This window comes from Nelumbo lutea, chromosome 6, assembly GCF_056320005.1.
Source record: "Nelumbo lutea isolate HS-2025 chromosome 6, American lotus-T2T, whole genome shotgun sequence".
Taxonomy (NCBI): Eukaryota; Viridiplantae; Streptophyta; class Magnoliopsida; order Proteales; family Nelumbonaceae; genus Nelumbo; species Nelumbo lutea.
The window spans coordinates 15459487-15481188 of record NC_142689.1 but is presented as its reverse complement, the minus strand read 5'-3'; the positions used below and the strand labels follow the sequence as shown (position 1 = coordinate 15481188).

Below are 21702 nucleotides of genomic sequence, written 5' to 3'. Positions count from 1 at the left end.
GTTGGGCCGACATAGCACGACTCATGGGCAACTTGTGCTTTTGGCTGGTCATGTCATGCTTCCCACTCTTGGGACACTTTGATGGGTCAACTCGATACGACCCATGGCCCAAGCCCACGCAGGCCAATCTAGTCATGGGTCAAGCCTTGGGCTAGGCCTGGCTAAGTCATGAGAGGTATATATAAAAATGAAAAAATAATAAAAAATACAAAGTAAAATAACAAAAAAGGCAAAAAATAAAAAAAAGGTCTTTTTTTTATTTTATATGAAGTTTGATGTATAAAAATGAATTAGTATAATAAAATTGAAAATAAAATTATATATTATATTATTATATATATAATAATTATATATATGGATCGGTTGTGCCGACATGCATGCCACAAGTAGCACGACACACACACTTGTGCCATGCCATGCCATGGGTAGCACAACCCGATTACAATGGTGGGTCCAAGTGCAGAAGTTTAAATAGCTTGTTTGTAGTATGACATGTCATGCTATGAAATTATCCTTATCTATTAAGATTTATAATTGGAAGTCTCTAGTCTCCCTCGAGAAGATGAATTAGCAATTACATTCTACCCAAGAACATGACAAATGGTATTAGAGATGGGGATGGACCCTAGCCCTTTTGGAACACATTACACAATTGGAGAGCAAGGGGTTCACTTCTAACTGTGCAAGAACTGATGATAGGAGCAGGTCATCCAAATGTTTGATAGTTTGTCAACTAGATTGGGTCAGTTGGAGGCTTCAAAGGAAAAAGATGCGGGTGATTTCTATAGCTCTATGGGAATTGATGAAGGGTGATTTGGCATTACCTAGTAAGAAAGGATCACGTGAACACGATCTTCTCGAGAGGTGACAAATTAGCCAAAGGAACCCAATCCGTAACAATCGGAGTTCGGGTATTCAGTCACCTCGGCCCAAAAACCACCTTAGCATAAAAACATCTCGACACCCAATCCAGTTCGGGACTAAAGAACTGAAGTACCAATTCGGAGCTAAAGAGCTGAAACACCATGTAATTGTCTCCAAAGGCCTCCCCAATGGACCTCAAATTTCTCAAGATCACGATGAGACTCATCCTAACTTTGTCTGAATTGGAGGAAAACGATAAACCTTATCAACTAACGCATTACTCTCCTTAAAAAATGGAATAGATCTTATCCGCACAACTCAGAGATCGCAGAGCTCTTTTGTAAGGTCCACAACTACTCCACTATATAAGGACATCAAACCCCAAGGCAAATGTACATGCGATTATTTACTTACTAGCACTCAAACATTCAAGTATTTAGCTCGCATCCACGGAGCGGTCTCGCCAGGTTAGTCACTTCGGGTTCTTTGATCTATTATTTTGCAGCTTAGCCCAACTCGCTGTACAACTGGAATTCAGATCATCTTCCAGATAAGAGTATCTAAATCGCACACCATCAAGAATCAGTAGCGAATTTGCAGCATCAATCAACAACGGCCAGAGATATAGTGCTGCTGTTCATGGTCTGCACATTCTGACCATCAAGTCTGATCCAAGTGGTAGATTATGCTAGACCAAGATGAGACAGGCATCTCACTTAGCAGCATCTGTTCCATGTCAGAACCTGCAAGAATCATTTGGCCAAAAGCCATCCGATTACGCCGTTCCTCCTGGGCGCAGGCCCATTATTAGGGGGAACTCTTATGACTAATTTTGTTCAAAGAATTTATTAATCTAGCTCCCGATTCAAGTAAATAAACTCGGAATATGTTAAAAGATTGTCATCTCCTCTATGGATTTTGGAAATTGGATACCGTGTACGAAGTACAAACCTAGAAAATAAGCTACTCGTTTAAGCTGAAAATATGAACCAAAGGAAACAATGTAACATTCAGTGGTCAGGGGTAATCTTCTATTTATTTTGGTATGAACCAAGGATAATCTGAACATACAAAGAAATGTTAGTGGTTAATGAGGCAACATTTTCTCTTTCATTTTTCTTTTCTAAACCATCAGACGTTCATGTTCTACTAAGGAGGCTATCTATTGCGAATGTTTATAGAAGCCTCCTCTTAGTGGTTAATGGAACAAAATTTGTGCACCAGCCAGAGCTTAGCTTCTGATGCTAGGAAGGCTATCATCAACAGGAAGGCTGCAGAAAATTGGATAAACACAAGCACCTTTAGCCTCCTCATTACTTTCTAACCCTCCAGAAACATGTTTGGAAATTATCTTAGAGCCTAAATTTGTGTCAGAAACTGATGTTAATGGGATTGATGGGGTTCAAAGATTCTGTGGCACCATTTCCAGATTTCTAACTGATGTGCTTTGAGTAGGCAAAAGTTCAGAAACACATCCACTCGAAGCTTTTGCTTGGAGACACGGCAGAACATCTTCAGTGGAACTCGGATCTTCAAGTGGTTTTAGGGTAGAGCCAGTAAGCCCATGTTGACTATTCTCAGGACAAGAGAAACATGGAACCACTGGGCCATCAGTGCTGTGAGCACCAGCAAAACATTGCAAGTCACCGGTCCTATCAATGCCTTTATTACAAGTTCCAACAGAGTCAACCTGTTCGTCTACTAAACAAAATACAGAAGTTGAAAAAATAAATAAATAAAAAGGAACTTCATAAAAGGATTTTAGCAACTAAGCGAGGCCATGATCGTGAAAATAATTACCTTTAGTATCATCTGTTTTTATGCTGCATAAGGACTTCTGCAGCAATGTTGTTTCTAAAAAGATCATCATGCTCAAATTCCGAATCTCATCTTTATGGGATAACTCTAGCGGCTTGAAGGAAAACGATGTCATCCAGGTCTCCAGCAAGTCAGAGATTGCAGGGATGATCAGTTTCTCGACGTGTAATGAAGATAACATCTAGCAAACAGAACTAAATAAAGTTGATAAAATAACATAGTAGATTTCTTGTGATAGAAATAAAATGCAAAAGCTTGATGGGGTTTAAATGAAAATTGATCTTTAACAACAAACCATATAAGGTAAAGAAATTTATGGTGATCAAAAAAATCTAAAATGAAGCTGTCAATGAACCATTCAACCTAAAAGCTTAAGCCTGTTGAACAGTTCCATGTCAGAATCTATTTGACCAAGTGGTCTAGTGTTTAATTCTCACTGCCCCTGTTATTTTGAGAAAAGGTAAAGTATAATTGTAGTAATCAAAAAGTCCTTCGTACAATGAGAAGTTGTACAAAAACAAACCATGACCTCAAAAAAAGGCCATCCTCAGGAGGACCTCACTGCCCCCATTATAATTAATTAAACTTCAGCACAAGGTATAGGTGGACCTGTGCTTGTCAATGTTTCAAGCCTGATGGGCTTTTGTGTGAGGGGGCGTGTAAGAGAAAAAATATCTATTTAGGGACCTCACTTAACAGCCTAAGCTTTTAGGTTGGAAGGTTCCTTGAAAGAAGCCAATGCTAAATGGCATAAACCATGTTATCTAGTTTATAATAATAACACCATATTTACAAGTTTGCATACTTCTTCAATGGCTCTGAGAAGGCGACGGCACATGCCTTTTCGTCTATGTATAGGTCGTGTTCCAATGAATGGCATTTCTGCTAAACGCACACCATGGAGCCTATGGAGACAGAAATATGTAATTTAGAACCCATACGCCGCCATACATAAGAGAAAACCATTAGTTTGATCATGGCTTGGCATTGCTTAACATCTATCAAAATAATAATAATAATAATAATAATAAACGCCTGTTGCTTAACTAATACACTAAGTTGAGAAGCATCCAGAAATAACCTAGAAAATAATCAACACAATGTAACGTATAGAGGTAGCAGGAGGGGGGGGGGGGTGAAGAATGAAAGAATCAAGTTATTGAGTCAATATCCATGATAAAATTCCAAAGTTCTGCAGCTCAATCTCAGTCATAAATGTGTGCAAGATTATATATAATGTTCAACTATTCTGCATTAGAAGTGCATGCTTGGAACCAAGCGGGGATGAGAAAAAGAGAGTGACTTCATTTTTTTAATTGATTGATCATGAAATTTTCCAATTTGGCCATGAATTTCTACCTTTTTTTTTCCAAATATTACACCTCCAGAAATACTTTAACTTTATTGCCTTTTCTATTAAATTAAAACAAGATCAGAAGAATTTTATTAATGAGGTATAAAATGGATGAACAATCATCTAACATGACCTGGAGCAGGAAAAATAGACCCAAAATATGAGCCAATCAAGACAGCGAAATAATGGTAATACATCAGAAAGGAGTGCAGCCCAGTTCATCCTATACCTCCTCTCTCCAGGTTATCTGCTAAACAGTTACCCAACCCTTGTATCCATTTGAGTACAAGGGCTGTCAATGGAATTTGAAAGTCTGAAGCTTGATTTGACATCTAATCCCATTATTTTGGATTAAGATGATCCATTTGCATGATCAGGTCAGATTTGGATTTTATAACCTAAATCCATTTAATAATCAGATTGGTTGCAAATTTAACCACATCCAATCCAGTTAAGATTTGATTCTGAATTTATAATTATATAAATAAGTTAATAAGTATTTAACTTTTTTTAGTTTTTCTTTATTTTGAAGACAATTATGCAGACTCAAATCAGAATCCAATCCAAAATCCATAGATCCAATTGGATTCATATATGGCTGGATTCAACTCGATTATAGCCCTGGTAAATACAATTATCTTTTTTATTTTTTGGTGGTGTACATTTCCTCCGAGAAGATTTTCTTCCATTTTATAGACAACCAAAATTTTCATGCAATAAAACCTACTTTAGGTGTTTCTAGAAAAGAAATTTAAAACCTTTTTCTTATGAGAAACTAACAGCAATCTATACTACTGAGAGTGCATAACAAATGCATGCTCATTTTTCAGCAAGGGAACAATGAGGGAAATGGAAAATAGTCTTTGCTGAATCTTTCTTTTAGATAAGTACCATAATAATTTCCTTAAAGAAACAGAAAATGCTATACTGAAACACCATACCTTAATGTTGCCACTGAAACTATTTCATCATCCTTCTCCAAAATTATGGTGTAAAATCCTTCGCAATTAAGACGGTTGTAATTTGATCTGAATAAAGAATAAGCATCTAGATGTCAAAATAACACTTCAGTATCTAAACATTGTATCTATCAGTTACAAGAGGAAAATTAACATTTTAATATTAAAAGAATCCTTGCATGAAATGACAATAACCAAATAATCATATGGTGTTGATCACCGTGGAAAAAAAGGTAAAATAAACAATTAACAAATAAGTAGCATCATCAATCTCTTGTCATGTACCAAATACTGTCTGTTTACTTCATAACATGTTGATTCTTAAAAATCTAATTTAGAGGAAATGAGCAAAGAAATTAGGTGTGACACATAAGCATTGAATTCAAATCTGTTTCTAACGTAACAATATATATCACCTGTTTGGATACCACATGCACTGGAATGATTTCATTTTACTTTTGCGTAATTTTAATTGACAGCATCTACCCGAAATGGACTAGAGCTCTCAATGGGTCGGGCAGACCTGACAGACTTGAACTGAACCAACCCAATTATATAGGGTTACCAAAATTTCAGGTGTCCTCTTCAGTATCATAGTAGGACTCTACATATAATTATGTTATATCGGTAATATTACAAAGATACCCCCAGTCTAATACCTATTTTCTCTTTCATCATTAAAAAAAGAACTATTTTTCTCATGGCATACCTTTATATCACATTATGATGTCCAGATGTGTCAATTTAACAAATAAGTAGGTTTATCATCAAAGTACAGGTTAAAAGTATAGATGTCAATTGTATTCTGGTCTTAATGGGTCAAACTGGAAAATCCTAATTAGGAGTTTGGTTCAGAACAGTTTTTTTTTTTTTTTTTATAAGTAAAAAAGAAAAAGCAAATAGAACCTAGAGAGGTGTCGAGGAAACACCTCCAAAACAAAGCTAAGGAACAACATTCTCCCAGGCACTTTTTCTTTGAAATATTTTTCACCCATATCCCAACACATCAGACCCTCAAACGTCTTACAAAACCAACCACCCCAATAGAAAACATAAAAACTGAAACCCAGAAATTGAAACATTGCATGAGAACACAAACTAAGCCCGGGAACCAATGCAGAAAAACCAAAGACAACCAAGCCTCACCCTTTCACCTGCATCATTACCAACAGAACACTCTTCATCAACGAGGTCAAACTCCTCCCCTTCACCTTCTTCCCATTTCCCACCCCCTTCCTCAACTGCAGTCTTCTTATTGCTTTCCTGCCTTCTATTCTGTTCAAATTGTTCAGTTGCCTTCCTCACCAATGCTGGTTATACATATTTACTTATTGGGTCGGGATTGGGTTTACCCTGACCCAACCCATTACAGTACTAAAATGGACCCATTTCTGACACTCCTACCCCTCCAAATGCCAAAAATAATCAGCTGCATGTTCCACCTAAAGAAGGGACTCAAAAGTTAGGAGTCTAATTTGCATCATCAGATCATCTGAACTTGAACCACTGGAGGCTCCAGTTCCACCTAAAGACACCACTCTCTACATAACACTTACTCTCATCCTACATGCCACTAGAGCCCAACAGGTTTCCAGATTATATGACCATAATCTTTCTATCTCCAAACCTTCATTTTTTATTACTTAATGGAATTTCCGCTCCTGGTAAGCCAATGGGACCACTCCTTCACAACCTTATCTCACCACTTTTGCTAAAGTAGAGATGACCATCAAGGACTCACTGGAACTAACTTGGCTAAGGCAGTACGAATCTTCTGAGATGCTTCTCAACACTAACAAAGTACTCATAGGCAGAGGCACTTTGAGAGCATTTGTGGTTGCTCCATGTGGTTATACTCACTATTGTTAGCTTCATTCCTCCTTTAGCCCCCCTGCAAAGATGATTCACTAAAACTGAAAGTGGAACTCACATAAACTGTTGTCTAATTGCAAGAAGGTGCTGTGCTTGTCCATCCAATAAATTTTGGAATTCTGAATATACAAGTATACATTCTTATATTTTTTTTTGATAAATGAGTATGCATTCTTGTCTTCCCAAGTGAACAAAGTCCATGGAAAAGGAATCTATAAAAGAAGAGCAAAGAGTGCATAGAAAATGAACATATATTTTGTTTCCAATATTTCTTTTGTCTAAAGAGTAAAAAAAAATCTTAAAGAAACAAACATATGTGTACAAGGAGAAAAATAGGAAACTGGTGGGGGACAAAAAAGCTTCAATTCTCCTGCTCACAAATCTCTCAAGAATGCAAGGCAAAAATGCCAGCAAGAACACGAAACTCATCTGCCAGATTTTTTTTTTTTGATAGGTAAGTGAATATTGTATTTATAATTACATCAGAAGAAGAATCCAAGATCCCAGGCACAAGCTTACATAGCTAGAAGAGAGAAGCCCTGAAACAAAAAAGTTAAAAAAAAATACAGAAAAGGAGAAACAATAGAAATTCCAGGCTTGGGCCTACATTTTGTGTTCAGGCCTGGCCCAGGCCCAGGCCCGCATCATGCCTGCAAACTTCAGTGCCAAGCCTGAGCCTAATACTTCAAGCCTGGCCCAGCCCACATATAGTTAAATATAATGTATTTTATACATAATGTGTACAAATATACATATGTTATATTATATATTTTATATAAATATTATAATACGACACTAATAATATTATATATATAAGATTGTATATTATATAATGTAAAAAATAAATTTATATACATATTATATGCCATTTAATATAAAATAGTATATATATGTAATATTTTATATATAAAAGACAGCTTGGAATCAGGCCTGGCCCATGATCACCCCTAAGACAGAATGGAAATTCCCCTCCATGGCATCCTCTGTCCATGACTTATCATTGGAAGTATTTCTAGTAACCTTATTCCACTCCATCACCATTCCCCTCTTCACCTTCAAGTTCAAGAACCTCTCTCTCCCTACCACATCCACCTCTCCACCAGACCTATCTCCACCTAGCTCCCTACTCCATCTGATTCCTGCACAATAGTATAGCACATTTCCAAGAATATTACAGTTGCATATACTTAGCTGATTAATCTGAGGTAAAGTTTGCTCACAAATAGTTGAAAAGACAGAAAGGCCAACCTATGCAACTATGGAATATCAAATACCACCAGTAAGACTATTATATTTTGTGGGAATGGAAATACCTAAAAGGACTTCAGGTTTATATCTTTTATTTATTTAACGTGTCTTTTATTTATAAAAGAAACAAAGAAAATAAAAGCAAGGACAAAATCCATAGAAGGCCCCTGGTATCCCTACAAGAAAGGATGGAGGTAGGATTAGAGAGAGCCCCACCATTCTCTCGCAATACAAGAAAATCCCACCATGGTGAGGTGTGTTAATTCCCTGACCTAAAATTCTTTTTGGACCCAGAGAGAAAATTTAGTGGAGTTCCTTACCCTTTGCTATTTATTGGGGTGTGTGGAAGAAGAGAAAATGAGGAAATTTAATGGCTTTGATGAAATTTCAGCAGGATATTTGTTGCTGGGTTATGCGTGTTGGACCAGGAATCTACCTTGAAAGAATTTAAAGGATTGAGGATCATTGTGGCCTATGGATCAGTGGATAAATTGTGCAATTTATTTTATGTAAATGGGATTGATCTTCCATATCATGTAAATTTTGAGTTCTGACATGTCATTTTAGTTTGTTGTCTCAAAAAAAGGTTCCAAAGGACTTAGATATGTCATCAAACCTTATAAACGTCAAAACAACATGAGAAAGTTGATACTTCAAGTCTTCAACTTAAAATAGGAACTAATACTCAAGGATGAAATATACCCGCAACTGTAAACTGCTTGTGAAATCATATTTAAACCTGTTCTGGGGTCCACCAAAGGAGAGAAACATTCATCCAGTACAGAAAGAGCCAAGGAAAGTTTTACATTGCATTCCATGATAAAAGATAGCCTGTGACCCGAGATGGTATCCTCATCTTCATTCATACGCTTTAATAGAGTCCAAGAGAAGCCTCCTCCTAAAGGGTTTGAGATGCCAAGCATGTTTGATAGTCTTTCAGCTACCTGTAAGTATATGGAGAATATATAATTGTAATAATTAGCATGCTTCCCTTTAGCTCTTCCAATCAGCATCAGATGTAACTTATCAAGAAAGCAAGAGCAAAATAACCTAATAGCAAAACAGAGAGAGCTAACCCTCAGAACTACCTGATAATGGAGAACAAGGGAGTTTGTGAAAGAGATAACAATATCAACACCATAATAAAATTGACTAGAAATTGGGCAAAAAATGCAATATGCCCAACAATCTTGGCAGGCAAAAGAATGAGTTTATATGATTTTAAAATGTCTGTCATCATTTTAAATTTTCTAACACCTACTACGACCAAATTCCATTGTATGGCATGTTCTGTCATTCTAGTAGTCATCTCACACCGCATCAATTGCTCTTCGAAAAAGTTCCACAGGCAGCAAGGCATTTCACCACATGTCATGGCACTATCTATGGTTGGTCTCCATCTCCAAATTCCAAAACACATGCATATGTGCTTAGTATTCAGCAGGAAGTTTTTGAAAAGGTTTTTATAACTAAAATTGAGAAAAGTTAGACTGGGGGAGGGGGAGATGAAACACCAAATCAGAGGACTCCAGGATATCTAATACCTCACCCCCCCCCCCCCACCCACCCACACAAAGGATTCCAGAATCCACCAAACAGGTTCGACTAATCCACTATTCTCTGTATTCTTCACAGTCCAACTTTTGGAGATGAAAAGCAAGATAAAGAAATTAACAGATTCAGGAATCCTTTTCCTTCCTGCTTTTTCAACTTTGTTCCAATAGCTCTATACAAATACAGACTTGGAGAAGCAAAGAATGGCTTTAAAGTGCAATACTCTGAGGCTACTCATCATCTGGCAATAGCCCATCTGCTAGCCCCTGAAATTTGGAAAGTGCTTCTGAGGTAATACTGCACATAAATTTTCCAGAGACCTTTTAAGACATAATCATAAACAAAACTCAAGCCAAGCATTATTATGATGAATAAACCAGAATGATAGCCTACCATGCAAATGTTAGCATGGCACTAAACATGTCAATTTCATAATGCTGTTATTAAAAGTCATTATATGACAGGAGAATGTTTAGCCTTCTATCCATAGAAATCACATAATCATAACCAACACCCAAAAGAACATACCATACATACTTGATATACATTTAAGAAATCAAGAAAACAGATACAAACCTTTTTGCAATTTGTTCCACAAAATGAAAACAATTTTGAGTCCTTATAAACAACATTTTCTGAAGTACATTCTCTGTGATCTGCATGAAAAGCAAGTTGAGTGAGGGTTGCTTCATGGTCAAGATGTTATGAAAATTACCTAGAAAAGATGTGACACTGATGTTCACTCACATTTGCACCCACACTGATTACAATTAAGCAACTGCCTAGCTTGACCGGGTTTATCTTGATCATGATCAACAAGCATACAGAATGCACATCTACACATGGAACAGTACCAACTGCCTTCTGGGAGTGACTGAAACATAGGAGAAAAAATCTTAGCATAGAAACCTTGAATTTAAAGGAATTACTCAAAGAAGGGAAACAACCATATTCAACTGAAAACAGGTCAAAAGCATAATCCATTATTAGGAATTTCCTACAAAATATTATAAATAACTATTAGTACAATTTATACAAGTCAACAATAAGCATTTATTCAAAGATTATGAACAGATGAGTGATAATGATATTCCCTAATAACAATATTGCAAGAGAAGGCAGGGAAAAAGGAATCAAGATAAGATTACATAATCAAAAGCCTCATTACTAGAATGTGCATATACAGGGGATGCATAAACCAAAATAAATGACCAGGAGGTGTGGATTTTTTCTCTTTGGTCAATAATCTGGATTCAAACACATAATCTCACGGTTTCAATGTAGAATGTGAAAGTGAACTATGAGCATAAGCCCAAGGTAAATCCAAGCAAGAGATGTAATTATTTTATTAAGAGGCATTGATATGTGCATGATTGAAAGATATTGCAGAAATATACATTATCAGAACAAGCAACTAAACCCTCATCTAAATCATTCATGCACCTTAGCAGACATACCTAAAAGAAAAAACATTAGCAAATGTGCAAAAATGTTGCAAGATCTAAACAAAGCAACATGAGAAAATGCACACAAAAGTACCAAAACTGTAAGAAGCTGTCTGTCCACCCCAGAAAAGCACATCATGTCACTGGCTATTATCTTTATCATTTTTCTTTTCTAGAGCATAATGTAAACAGGTATATCACAAACAGTAAAATATCGTTGGTTAGTTGTACAGTCAATCTACATCTGTTGAAATTAAAACATAATATAATAAAAACACACATGTAAAGGTTAAATGAAACACCTTGAGTAGTATGCAATCCTGGTGAAAGGTCGACGGACAAGCATCACAGCATATCAAGTGTCCTCCATCAGCACAAATTCCACAGGTATCATCACTAGGATCTGCATCACCAACTCCAACTGTATGGTAAGCAATTCTTCTCCGGTTCTTTTCTTTCTCCCATGCTTCTCTCAAGCACTGCAACAATGACTTCCCAGAAACAGTAAAAGTGTTAATCCACGGCTGACGAAGATCACTACCGGCATGAGCCTCAAACTCAAGCAAAGAGAAATGTTTTCTGCAACAGTTGCACCGGATTGCACCCCTTGTAATGCAACCTCTTGTTATATTACTCTTACCATCATTAGTTTTGTACACCACCTTTTCACTTTCAGCCACTGTACCGGTATCAATCATCCAAGACAGCATGCCAACTCTTGTTTCAGACAAGATATTTTCTTTGCAATCACCTTTTCCAGTTCTCCTCACTATGAGACCACACCCACCACTCCTTTTTTTCTTCTTTTTGCCATTTGAATGGCCACCCCCAACTGCCTTCCTTTTACTTGCACACGGTGAAGAATATTTCTCAGACATCAGATCCTGTCCTCTGTTATTCTTCAGTGTCGGGGATAATTTCTCAGAGACTGGAACTTTTATTCCATCAACTTTCTTTGACATCTTTTCAGGTTTGGACAGAGTACTATTACACTTCAACTGCTTCTGATCTCTGGGCTTTTTGTTGTCATGTTTCCTTGTGGCAGTTTGAAACACATCCTCTACAGCAGTCAAATTACCCTTAACACTATCTACTTCAGAAATTGAGTTCCTTGATTTTTTCTTGTCCTTTATGGCAACATCATTAACTGCAAATTGAGTTGAACCTAAAAGATCATCAAGGGTCCATATGTCTATATCCCATTCACTATGTATAGGAACATGTTTCCCATTAATACGTTTGGACCTCCTTACTCCAACCACCTCAACGCCTCTATCTTGATCATTTTTAAATATCCAGGAAGCACTTGAATCCAACTTTTCGGTATTATTACTGGCATGTTCATATTTTGTTTGGGGCTTTGCCTTCCCATCCGCAACACAAGATTCCAAAATGTTGTGTGCTTTTTGACACTTGCTTTCTCCTGGAATTGGCAAGGCTTCCATGGCATTTTCTTTCTCAGTTTCCTGCACCAATGGCATATCCTGCACTGATATGTCTACAAGATTGCATGATTTTCTGATATCACATGCATCAGAAGACATCACCTCATTTGACCCATTACATCTCAACTCCGCTGGCATTACTGAAGCTTCATTATCATTTTCTTTCTCAGGTTTCCGCAACTCTACTTGAATATCCACTGTTAGCATGCCTAAGGAGCTGCAAGATTTGTCTTTCACCTTCTCATCTGCAATACAAGATGCCAATACCTCATTTACTTCCCTGTATCTCATTTCTTCTTGAACTGGTGAGGCTTCCTCATCATTTTCATCTTCAGGCTCATGCTTTCCTAGTAGTAGATCTGATGGTAACAAATCTAGAAAATAATCATCATCCCGTGTTTCTATGTCCAATTCGGTATGTACAGGAACATGTCTCCCATTAATGCGTAGGGATCTCCTTACTCCATGCAACTTCCCATTATGGCCAATTCCAGCATTTCTGTCTTGAGCATCCTTTGTCAAGGTTTTACTGCAGCAATTCAGACCCTGGGTTTCACGATTCAAGCATTCACCATGTGTACTGGATTTTACCTTCTCCTTCACTACCACTGCCTCAGGGGCTCGTTTATATTCCTTTTCTTCTCGTAACAGTAATGCTTCCCTTTCTTCATCAGTCTCCAGTTTCTTTACAAGCATATCACCCTTTAAAATAAACACGCATTTAGATGAATCTAGGAGATCTTCACCAAGCCTTGTTTCAATGTCAGACTCATTATCCACAGGTACATGTTTTCCATTGGACATTTGAACTCCAATGGCATCTCTTTGCATATCATTATTATGCTTTCCACTATTCTCTGTCACTATCATACTGCTAAAATTCTTCTTTTTTGTTTCAGTACTCAAGGATTGATCTTTTCTACAGGTTCTACCCGTGTTATATAGCATGCAATGTGCCATGACATTTTGTGATTCTTCAGATCCCATTTCCACTGGGATTGATGAAGATTCCTTGGAACTTTCTGAGTTATTGAACAGTTCTTCCTCTAGGCTTCTGGTTGCAACAGATTCTATCTCAGGTTTAGTCCTCCCCTGTTGATCAACCTGTGCAATGAGTGGCCCATTTTTTCTACCCAAAGCAGGAATAGAAGAATCTAAATTACCATGAAGTCCATCATCATCCATTGATCTAGATAATCCCCGTTTTCTCTCTCTACAGTTAAAAGCATCATTTGAAGAGGCATCCAGAACTTTTGAGAGGGGCCCGTAAACAGTACCTGATGGAGAGATATATAAGGGATCACGGCCACCTTCTTGTGCTTTAACCACCCATCCAGAAGACAATGTAGGATGCTTGAGGCCATCGGGTGCAGGCAAACATTGAACTACAGACTTTGAAACAACTGTGCCAACATCTTCCTCTAATTGGGTCTTTCCATTTTGGCTACGTTTTGCTGTTGTTGACCTTCTGCGAACCGAATTACCCTTCTTCTTTACATCCGATGATCCAATGCAGGTCTCTTGCTTTGGTAGCCAGTCTGGATCCCCTTTCTGTTCTTTACTTGTCTTACGCATTCCTTTCTTCTGGTATTTCCGTGAGGCACCAGACCCACTCTTTGCAGCTTCTCCCTTAAACCGTGAAGCAGCCATAGTCGTTCCAAGATGGTAAGTGCCGAAGTCATTCAGTGGCTTCCGGGCATTAACATAAGCACCCTCAGAATCCCCAGAAAACACACAATGCGGCGAAGAGTAGTCGAGGCTACCACCATTTCCTCTCCCAGTAGTTCTTGCACCGAAACCGAGGTTCAGGGAAGAACCATGCAAAACCCCATTCACCATATCATTCGCCGGGATAATAGAACCACCTAACCGACCACGAATGAACTTCAAACTATTCTTCTCTTCGCCCCCAAACCCCTGCGATTCCACAGCTGAAGGAACAACCTCATTGATTCCAAACGAATAACCAACCAATTTCGCAAACGACATCCTTCAGTCAGAAACCATGATTGGAACGCGTAATCCTCGACAACCCAAAACAACTAACACTCCCATCTCCCATTAAATCAATCACGTTTCCCTTCCCTTTCCTTCCAACGCATTCCAACTTGTCATTCGCATGCATTCAATCGATTGGATTTCCCTATCAAAGATTCCAACAAAATACTAAAAAGACGAAAGAAAACCGCAACAGATAGAGATAAAAGAGGATCCAGAATCTCTATTAAGATTCAACCAAAACCCAGAAACTGATTGCGAATCTATTGACTTGAAATGCTAAAAAATCGACGAGAGTTTCAGAAACCTGAACTCATCTACCCTTTAAAACCTCAAAACAATACCGGATTCATTGACTGGTTCATTTGATAGAGGAAGTGCAGAACTGCAAATAAGTAATCGAATAAATAACAAAACCCAAGGCTCCAAAGAAATGGCAAGAAAGATAGAGAAAGAGGGAGAGAATCGAGAGATGATGAGGAATGCGAGATGCTTTCCTGTTTCCTTTGTGTCGTTCCGAAGAAGGTGACAGGCTAGTATATTAGTCGTTAAAGGTGGTCTAGGACTTCTTCGACTTCGAGCTGGATTTATTAAGTACTTAGTTTACTTAATCTAGTATTAATTAATTGATTAAAACGCTTATTTTGATGGTGAACATGATTAATTACTTTGTTTAATAACTGTAATTATGATCTTAATTTTTCGGTTTTTTATAGTACACGTTAGTTACATTCAACAGTTGCATAGGAATGTCAATGGATCGGGCTTTGCATAGGAATGTCAATGGATCGGGCTTCTAGTTTGACACGATAGTACCAATTTCACTGAATATTTTGACACGTGTCGTAACATGTTGCATAGGAATGCCAATAGATCGGGCTTTGCACGGCTTTAATTCAACCCGAACCCGACCTTATGATCCATCAACCTTACCCGACTAAATTAAGAGGAGCTGAGGACATGTCCAATCCGACCCGACCGCCTACCTATATTCCAATGCTACAATATCAAAAGGTCGGGTTTAGTACGGATAGGAGTGGCAAATGGATGGATTGGATTGGATAGGATTGGGTGTGGGTTGAGTACCAATCCATCCAAATTTATCCACTAACTCATTTGCTTTGCCACATGTTAATGGATTCTCACGAGATCAAATAAGCCCTCCACATGATTGCCCCCCACAATGTCTCGCACATTCCCGCCGTGCATTAAAAACATCTCTTGATGATAATATGGAAAATGATAGTGTCATCATTGGAAGATGTTCCCAATAGGTGGAGGGAATGTGCTGTGGGACGTTGTTGGGGGCAATATTGTTGTTGGGTGGGGGGGGTTGATTTGAACTTGGTTCTCACATCGCATAGATGGAACCATATATTTAAATTTAAAAATATAAAAAATTCAATTTTTCAGAAAAACAAAAAATGCATAAAAACACAAAAAAGTAGTAAAAACTATACATTTAATGTAAAACATAAAAATTTACAAAAAATACAAGAAATTTGAAGAAAATTGCATAAACTTGCATATTATACTAAATATTACATCTATCAAGAAACAAAAATTGATAGAAAATTTTAAAAAATTATATATTTCAGTAAACACAAAACAAAAACAAAATTTGAAGAAAAATATATAGATTGATAGAAATTTTCTAATAATATATATTTGAGGAAAATAAAAGTAAAAATTGTAAAAGAAAATGTATTAATTGCAAAAACATATGATATTACAAAAATTGCAAAAACATAAAAAATTACAGAAATTGCAAAAGCAAATATAAAATGTAGAACAATGAAAAAATTATAAAAACATAGAAGATTAAAGAAAAATGCTTCTTCTCACACATGATGATCCTTCATTACGTCAAAATCTAGAAGGGGCCTCATTGAGTCAAAACCCAGAAGGAAAATACAGAGTACTCTTGTATGTTCCCACAAGGACATTTTTGCAAACATGTTTGTTTGTCAGACAGGAATGGATTGATGGTGTTAATGGCGACAACAATGGTGAGACCGACAATTTAATCCCATATCTTTTTTCATGAAGAATAGACTATGGCTATTGAAGGTGAGGAGAAGTTTAAGAGAGTCTAGCTTCAAAAAATCATTATTGTGTATACTCATTTGGTGAATGTAGCTACTGAGTTTGAAATTCTAGGGTTCTTATTATATATATATATATAAAGAAAGAGAAGGGAGGAGAGGTTTGTTGAATCAGGGAAGAAGATGATGCAATGAGGTAAAATGGAATGGTCGGTTGTTATCTGATTGTTGGAAGGCTAGACATAGCTACTTTCAATGGCAGTTTTGTTCGCCTAAAATCTCAATTTATACTAAGTTCCAATTATAAACCAAATTTTGAGATGGATTCAACCTTGTAATTGGATAAAGAAAAGAGTAAGGGAAATTGTTGTTTCAATGGTGGATCCCTAACCCAAAGATCTTCCCAAAATAGGATCCTCTCCCCATTGCCCACATCAAACCAAGTGAAACTGAGAAAGGTTGGTAATACCTAAGGTTTTCGAACTGATGTTGACCTGCACAGTCAGATCGTTCGACCGGGGAACCATCTAAGCAATTGATTCCATTTTATCCCTAATTCAGTCCCTGTCCAAAAACCGTTGAATCAGTCAATGACCTGTTGACTCGAGCAGTCGAACCATCAACCTATTCGACCTATTTAACGGTTTTTTGTCGTTTTTCATTTTAATTATTTTTTGTCAGAATGGGCCATCTGTTTAGACTAGACGGTCGAACCATCGACCTAGAAACCAATGGCCATAATAGTCCTGATTTTGGGTCATTTTTTAAAATATTGGTAATACCTTTATTATTGCTTTCCAATGGATCTTGAAGAATTATGAGTTGCCAAATTTGCACCCCAGCCATTTCTACCATACCGCGAACGCTTTTAATGACCTCGCGTCATGATCTATCTCTTTCTAAAGGAAATATCCAGAGCCATTTTCCTAGTATAGTTGTATTTTCTTTGTTAGATTCTCAATTCTAAGTCCTCTTAATTCTTTAAGTTTGCATACATGTTCTCATTTTATAAGATGATCTCTTCTTTCATCTCTCACTTCCCACAAGAAATCTTTCATTAATTTTCCCAAGTTCTTTGAAATCTTGACTGGTATTCTAAAAGTAGAAAGAAAGTAGGTGGGCAAGTTGGCTAAGGTGCATCTAATCAGAGTAACTATTCATCCCTTATAAATGTAACTCATCTTCTAAAAAGCTAACTTTTGTAAACCTTTCTATTACTAGTTTCCAAAAACTTCCTAACCTAGGGTTACCCCTCAATGGCATACCAAGATACTCTAGGGTCCAACTCATAATTTCATAAACTAGTATTTCTACCACCTCTTAAATATTTTGTCCTCCCATATTAATTCATGCCACACAAATTTTCCCCAATTCACTCTCAACATTGATACCCTTTGGAATCCTTCAAGTAAATGTTTTAAATTCCTCTCATTGGATTCGTTATATTTCTCACAAAATATGATGAAGTCATCTGCAAATTGCAAGTGGTGATGACAACAATGTCCTCCCTACCAACTCTCTATCCCACTTCAACCACGAAGGTAAGATGGTCCTTACCTTAATCCTCTCTTTGCTAGGAAGAAATCCTTAGCTACTCCATTTACTAAAAATAAAAAAATGTACTAAGCTAATACATCCTTTAGTCCAGTCCCTCTACCCCTCCCCCCAACCCAAGCTTTTCAAAAAAAAAAAAAAGAAGGAAAAACAAATCCACCATTTCATAGGCTTTTTCCAGATCTAGCTTGCAAATCAGGCCTCTCCTTCCTTGTGTTTTCTTTTCAGTTACACATTCATTTACCATAAGGATTTGATCTATTATTTGTATCCCCTCTACGAAAGCTCATTGATTTTAAGAAATTACCAAAAGTAACACATATTTCAATATTGTTGTTAAAATTTTAGCAATGATTTTATAGAGGCTCCCAATAAGACTTATGGGCCTAAAATCCATTAGGGGTTTTCGTCTCTCTCTTTTTGGGCACTAGAGTAAGGAATGTAGCATTCATGCTTGGTGAAGGTTCCCTTTATGGTGAAACTCAAAAAAGAAAAAAAATACCTCCATCAAGTTAGCTTATAAGTTTTGTCAACATTCTTGATAAAAAGCTATACAAAAGCAAGCAGGACTTAGAGTTTAGCTTTCTCCACTAAGAAAGTTGCTTCAACAGACCTCCTCTACAATGAATATGCTTTCAAGTAGGGCAACTTAGGTTTCAAACACTCTAATCCAATCTTGACCCTCCAGTTTAGGTGGTTGTCACCTACAGTGGAAAAAATTGATTTAAAGTGATCCACAAAACACTTGGTAATTAGTTTTCTCCTCCCTGTCTGTCACACCTTTAATCTCAGTGTTAGTAATTAGATTTTTCCTTCTTTCATTTGCCAAAAAGTGAAAAAAAATTCGTATTATTATCTCTTTTCAAGAGTCATTTACATCTTGATTTTAGTCTCTAAAAGATTTCTTCATTCCTTAAGATCCCTTGTAGATCTATTTTTAGGTTCCGCCTCTCTGTTCTATCCATTCTTTCTGGCCTCCTTTTGATCTATCTCTTCTATCATTTTCAAGATTCTTTTCTTCAACTCCTCTAATCTTTCATACTCTTTTTTATTCCACTCTTTAATCCTTTGTTTCAACCTCTTCATCTTTTTCATGAAGTAAACTCCTTTATTCCTCACATTGATTCCCCCTTCCTTCCACCGCACCTTTCAACAAATTTTGGGATTTCTAACCGCACGTTTTCAAATCTGAACCGAATGGGCCTCTTATTTGAAACTCCTGGTCTAGGCATAAGGATAGTAGTCAAAGGTTACCCTAGATGATACCTTAAGAGCTAAGTTACACCACAATTCTTCCTAATCTATTAAAAAAGGAATCTATTAAATTAAAAAAAATGAGATTCTTGAAGATTTACCAAGTAAAGAAAGCATTTAATAAGGGAGGTTCTTTTAGCTCTAAAGAGTCCACTAGGGTATTGAAATTCCTCATGCTCTTGGTTATGGTTTGTCTTGGGTTATTTATCTCATTTGTGAATCTAATAACATTGAAATCTCCTCTAAGCACCACAACCTCTTATTGTAGTTATTTCTTCCCAAAACACACGCCTATGTCTATATGAATTGGGGCCGTAAACATTTGTTAGGATCCATTCATTTTCATCATTCATTATTTTTGCTTTTATTAAGATTGAGAATTGTCCAATCAGTTTTTCCATACACTCCATTTCCTCATTTCTCCAAATAGTAATTATTCCTCCTGAAGCCCCAAGGAGGGGGCAAAAGACCAATTCAAACCTCTAATGTTTAAGATACTCCTTATCCATTTTCTATTCAGTTCTAAAAGCTTTGTTTCTTGCAACATTAAAATATCTAGTTTATCTTTTCTTACCACATTTCTCATCAATCTCCTATTTTTTGAGCTCCCTAAACCCCTTACATTCTAACACAATATTTTCATTTTCACTTGTCAACAAAGCCCTATCCTTTTTCTCCCAACTACTACTAACCTCTTGTTTTCTCCCTCTTCAGCTTTGCCCCCATCATAGGCCACTCCACTAACTAACTTCTCTAGTTCAACCAGTTTCCTTTTCTTTTTTTCTCTTCCCCCCCCCCCCCCTCTTTCATTCCTCACATAAACTTTTAATTTAGTGGGGTTTTTTTATTAATCTTTTTCCCCTTCTTTGTATTCTCTGTGCTTCCACCTTTTCCACAACCTTCTACTCCATCTCAACTAGCTTTGTCAAATTATTCTAAAACTAGGTCCATGATTTCTTTTTCTTCCATTTATAGCTGAACACCTCATTCATTTTCTAATGCACTATGGTCATTATTCACAATAGGTGTGGTTCCAATAGTTAGATTTGCAAGAGCAGTATAGATCGGGAAAAGCATTGGTAACATTACTAGGCAAAGGCAAAGGAACACAATCAACAATAAATGGAGATGGGAGAAGGGGGAAGAAACTCCCTGAATCGGTGAAACATTATCTTTCCCAAAAGCAGGATCAAATTGGTCATTTTCATTCTCTATAATACAATTAACAATAAACAGAAGGAAGAAATTCCTTGCACTTTTGCAACTTTTGCCTACTGCATGGGCTTAAGAAATTAAAACCCATTCCCCATTTTGGGTGTGAATTGGGATTTTGACTGGATGGACTTTAAGCCCCTTCATGTCTATAAAGACTATTGCTTTAATTGGTTAGGAAGCACCTTTTACAATTTACATAACAAGGCCAACTTAGCATCCGTAATATAACTCTAAGCTAAACCCATCCAAAGACCATCCATCACAGAAATTGCCAACGTAATGTGGACCCATAAGATGAGTATATAGGGCTTAGGGCCTATGAGGTTAAATGTTTGAAAAATAAAGATCCTTTAATGGATGAGTCCCACTTACACGTAGTAGAGGGCACTCACAATTCCGCATTATTAGATGGTTGGCTTTCAACCATTTGACCTAAATATTACTTTTAGAGCTTAGAAGCTAGGACCATATTTTGAGTTTGGTTTTGCTAATGGATGGAGCCATTGGTTGGTGTGTAACAGTGCAAGAGGGAATGATAATACTAATTGATAATTATACTTGGGAAATAATTGTATTGTCTAATGATAAGGATATTGTCGGTTATAGATGGATTTTTTATAGTGAAATACAAGGTAGATGGTAGCATAGAGAAATACAAGGAGAGATGGATTGCCAATGGTATATCCAAACCTATGGAGTGGATTACTTGGAGACTTTTGTACATGTGGCAAAGATAACATCAATTTGAGTCCTTCTATCGTTAGCAACCAACTATTCTTGGCCCTTATTTTAACTTGATGTTAAGAATGCATTCCTTAATGGAGAGTTATAAGAAGAAGTGCAACTCGATTCCATAGTGATCTTGAGAGAAAAAAGGTGTGTAAGCAAAAAAGGTCTTTGTAGCTCGATCTCAAATCTCTTTTACAGTATTTGCTCATAAGAAATTCTTGCCAATATGGGAAAGCAAAGAGCTACAAAGCCATATAATTTTCTTGCACTAATGAGCACAAGAGGAATAAATAACTTCTGGTTTCTTCTTCCCATTAGTAATATATCCCAATTTACCCCATACACCAA

The 21702-nt window shown here is 36.9% G+C and overlaps 1 protein-coding gene across 4 annotated transcripts; it reads right to left on the bottom strand.

Annotated features, from left to right (window-relative positions):
• Window positions 1–1878: 1878 nt before the first annotated feature.
• Window positions 1879–15112, bottom strand: LOC148847557 (uncharacterized). Of its 4 annotated transcripts, none has more exons than XM_088949553.1 (8): window positions 11417–15112; window positions 10417–10543; window positions 10246–10325; window positions 8818–9059; window positions 4978–5064; window positions 3488–3587; window positions 2665–2863; window positions 1879–2565 (listed from the first exon to the last, which is right to left on the bottom strand). In XM_088949553.1, exons 1-8 carry the CDS (start codon window positions 14546–14548, stop codon window positions 2267–2269), a joined length of 4266 nt encoding a protein of 1421 aa, XP_088805679.1. In that variant the 5' UTR covers window positions 14549–15112; the 3' UTR covers window positions 1879–2266. The 4 variants fall into 4 exon arrangements, with proteins under 4 accessions (XP_088805679.1, XP_088805680.1, XP_088805681.1 ...); XM_088949554.1 differs by having other exon boundaries at window positions 1879–2562; XM_088949555.1 differs by having other exon boundaries at window positions 2665–2803.
• Window positions 15113–21702: the final 6590 nt, after the last annotated feature.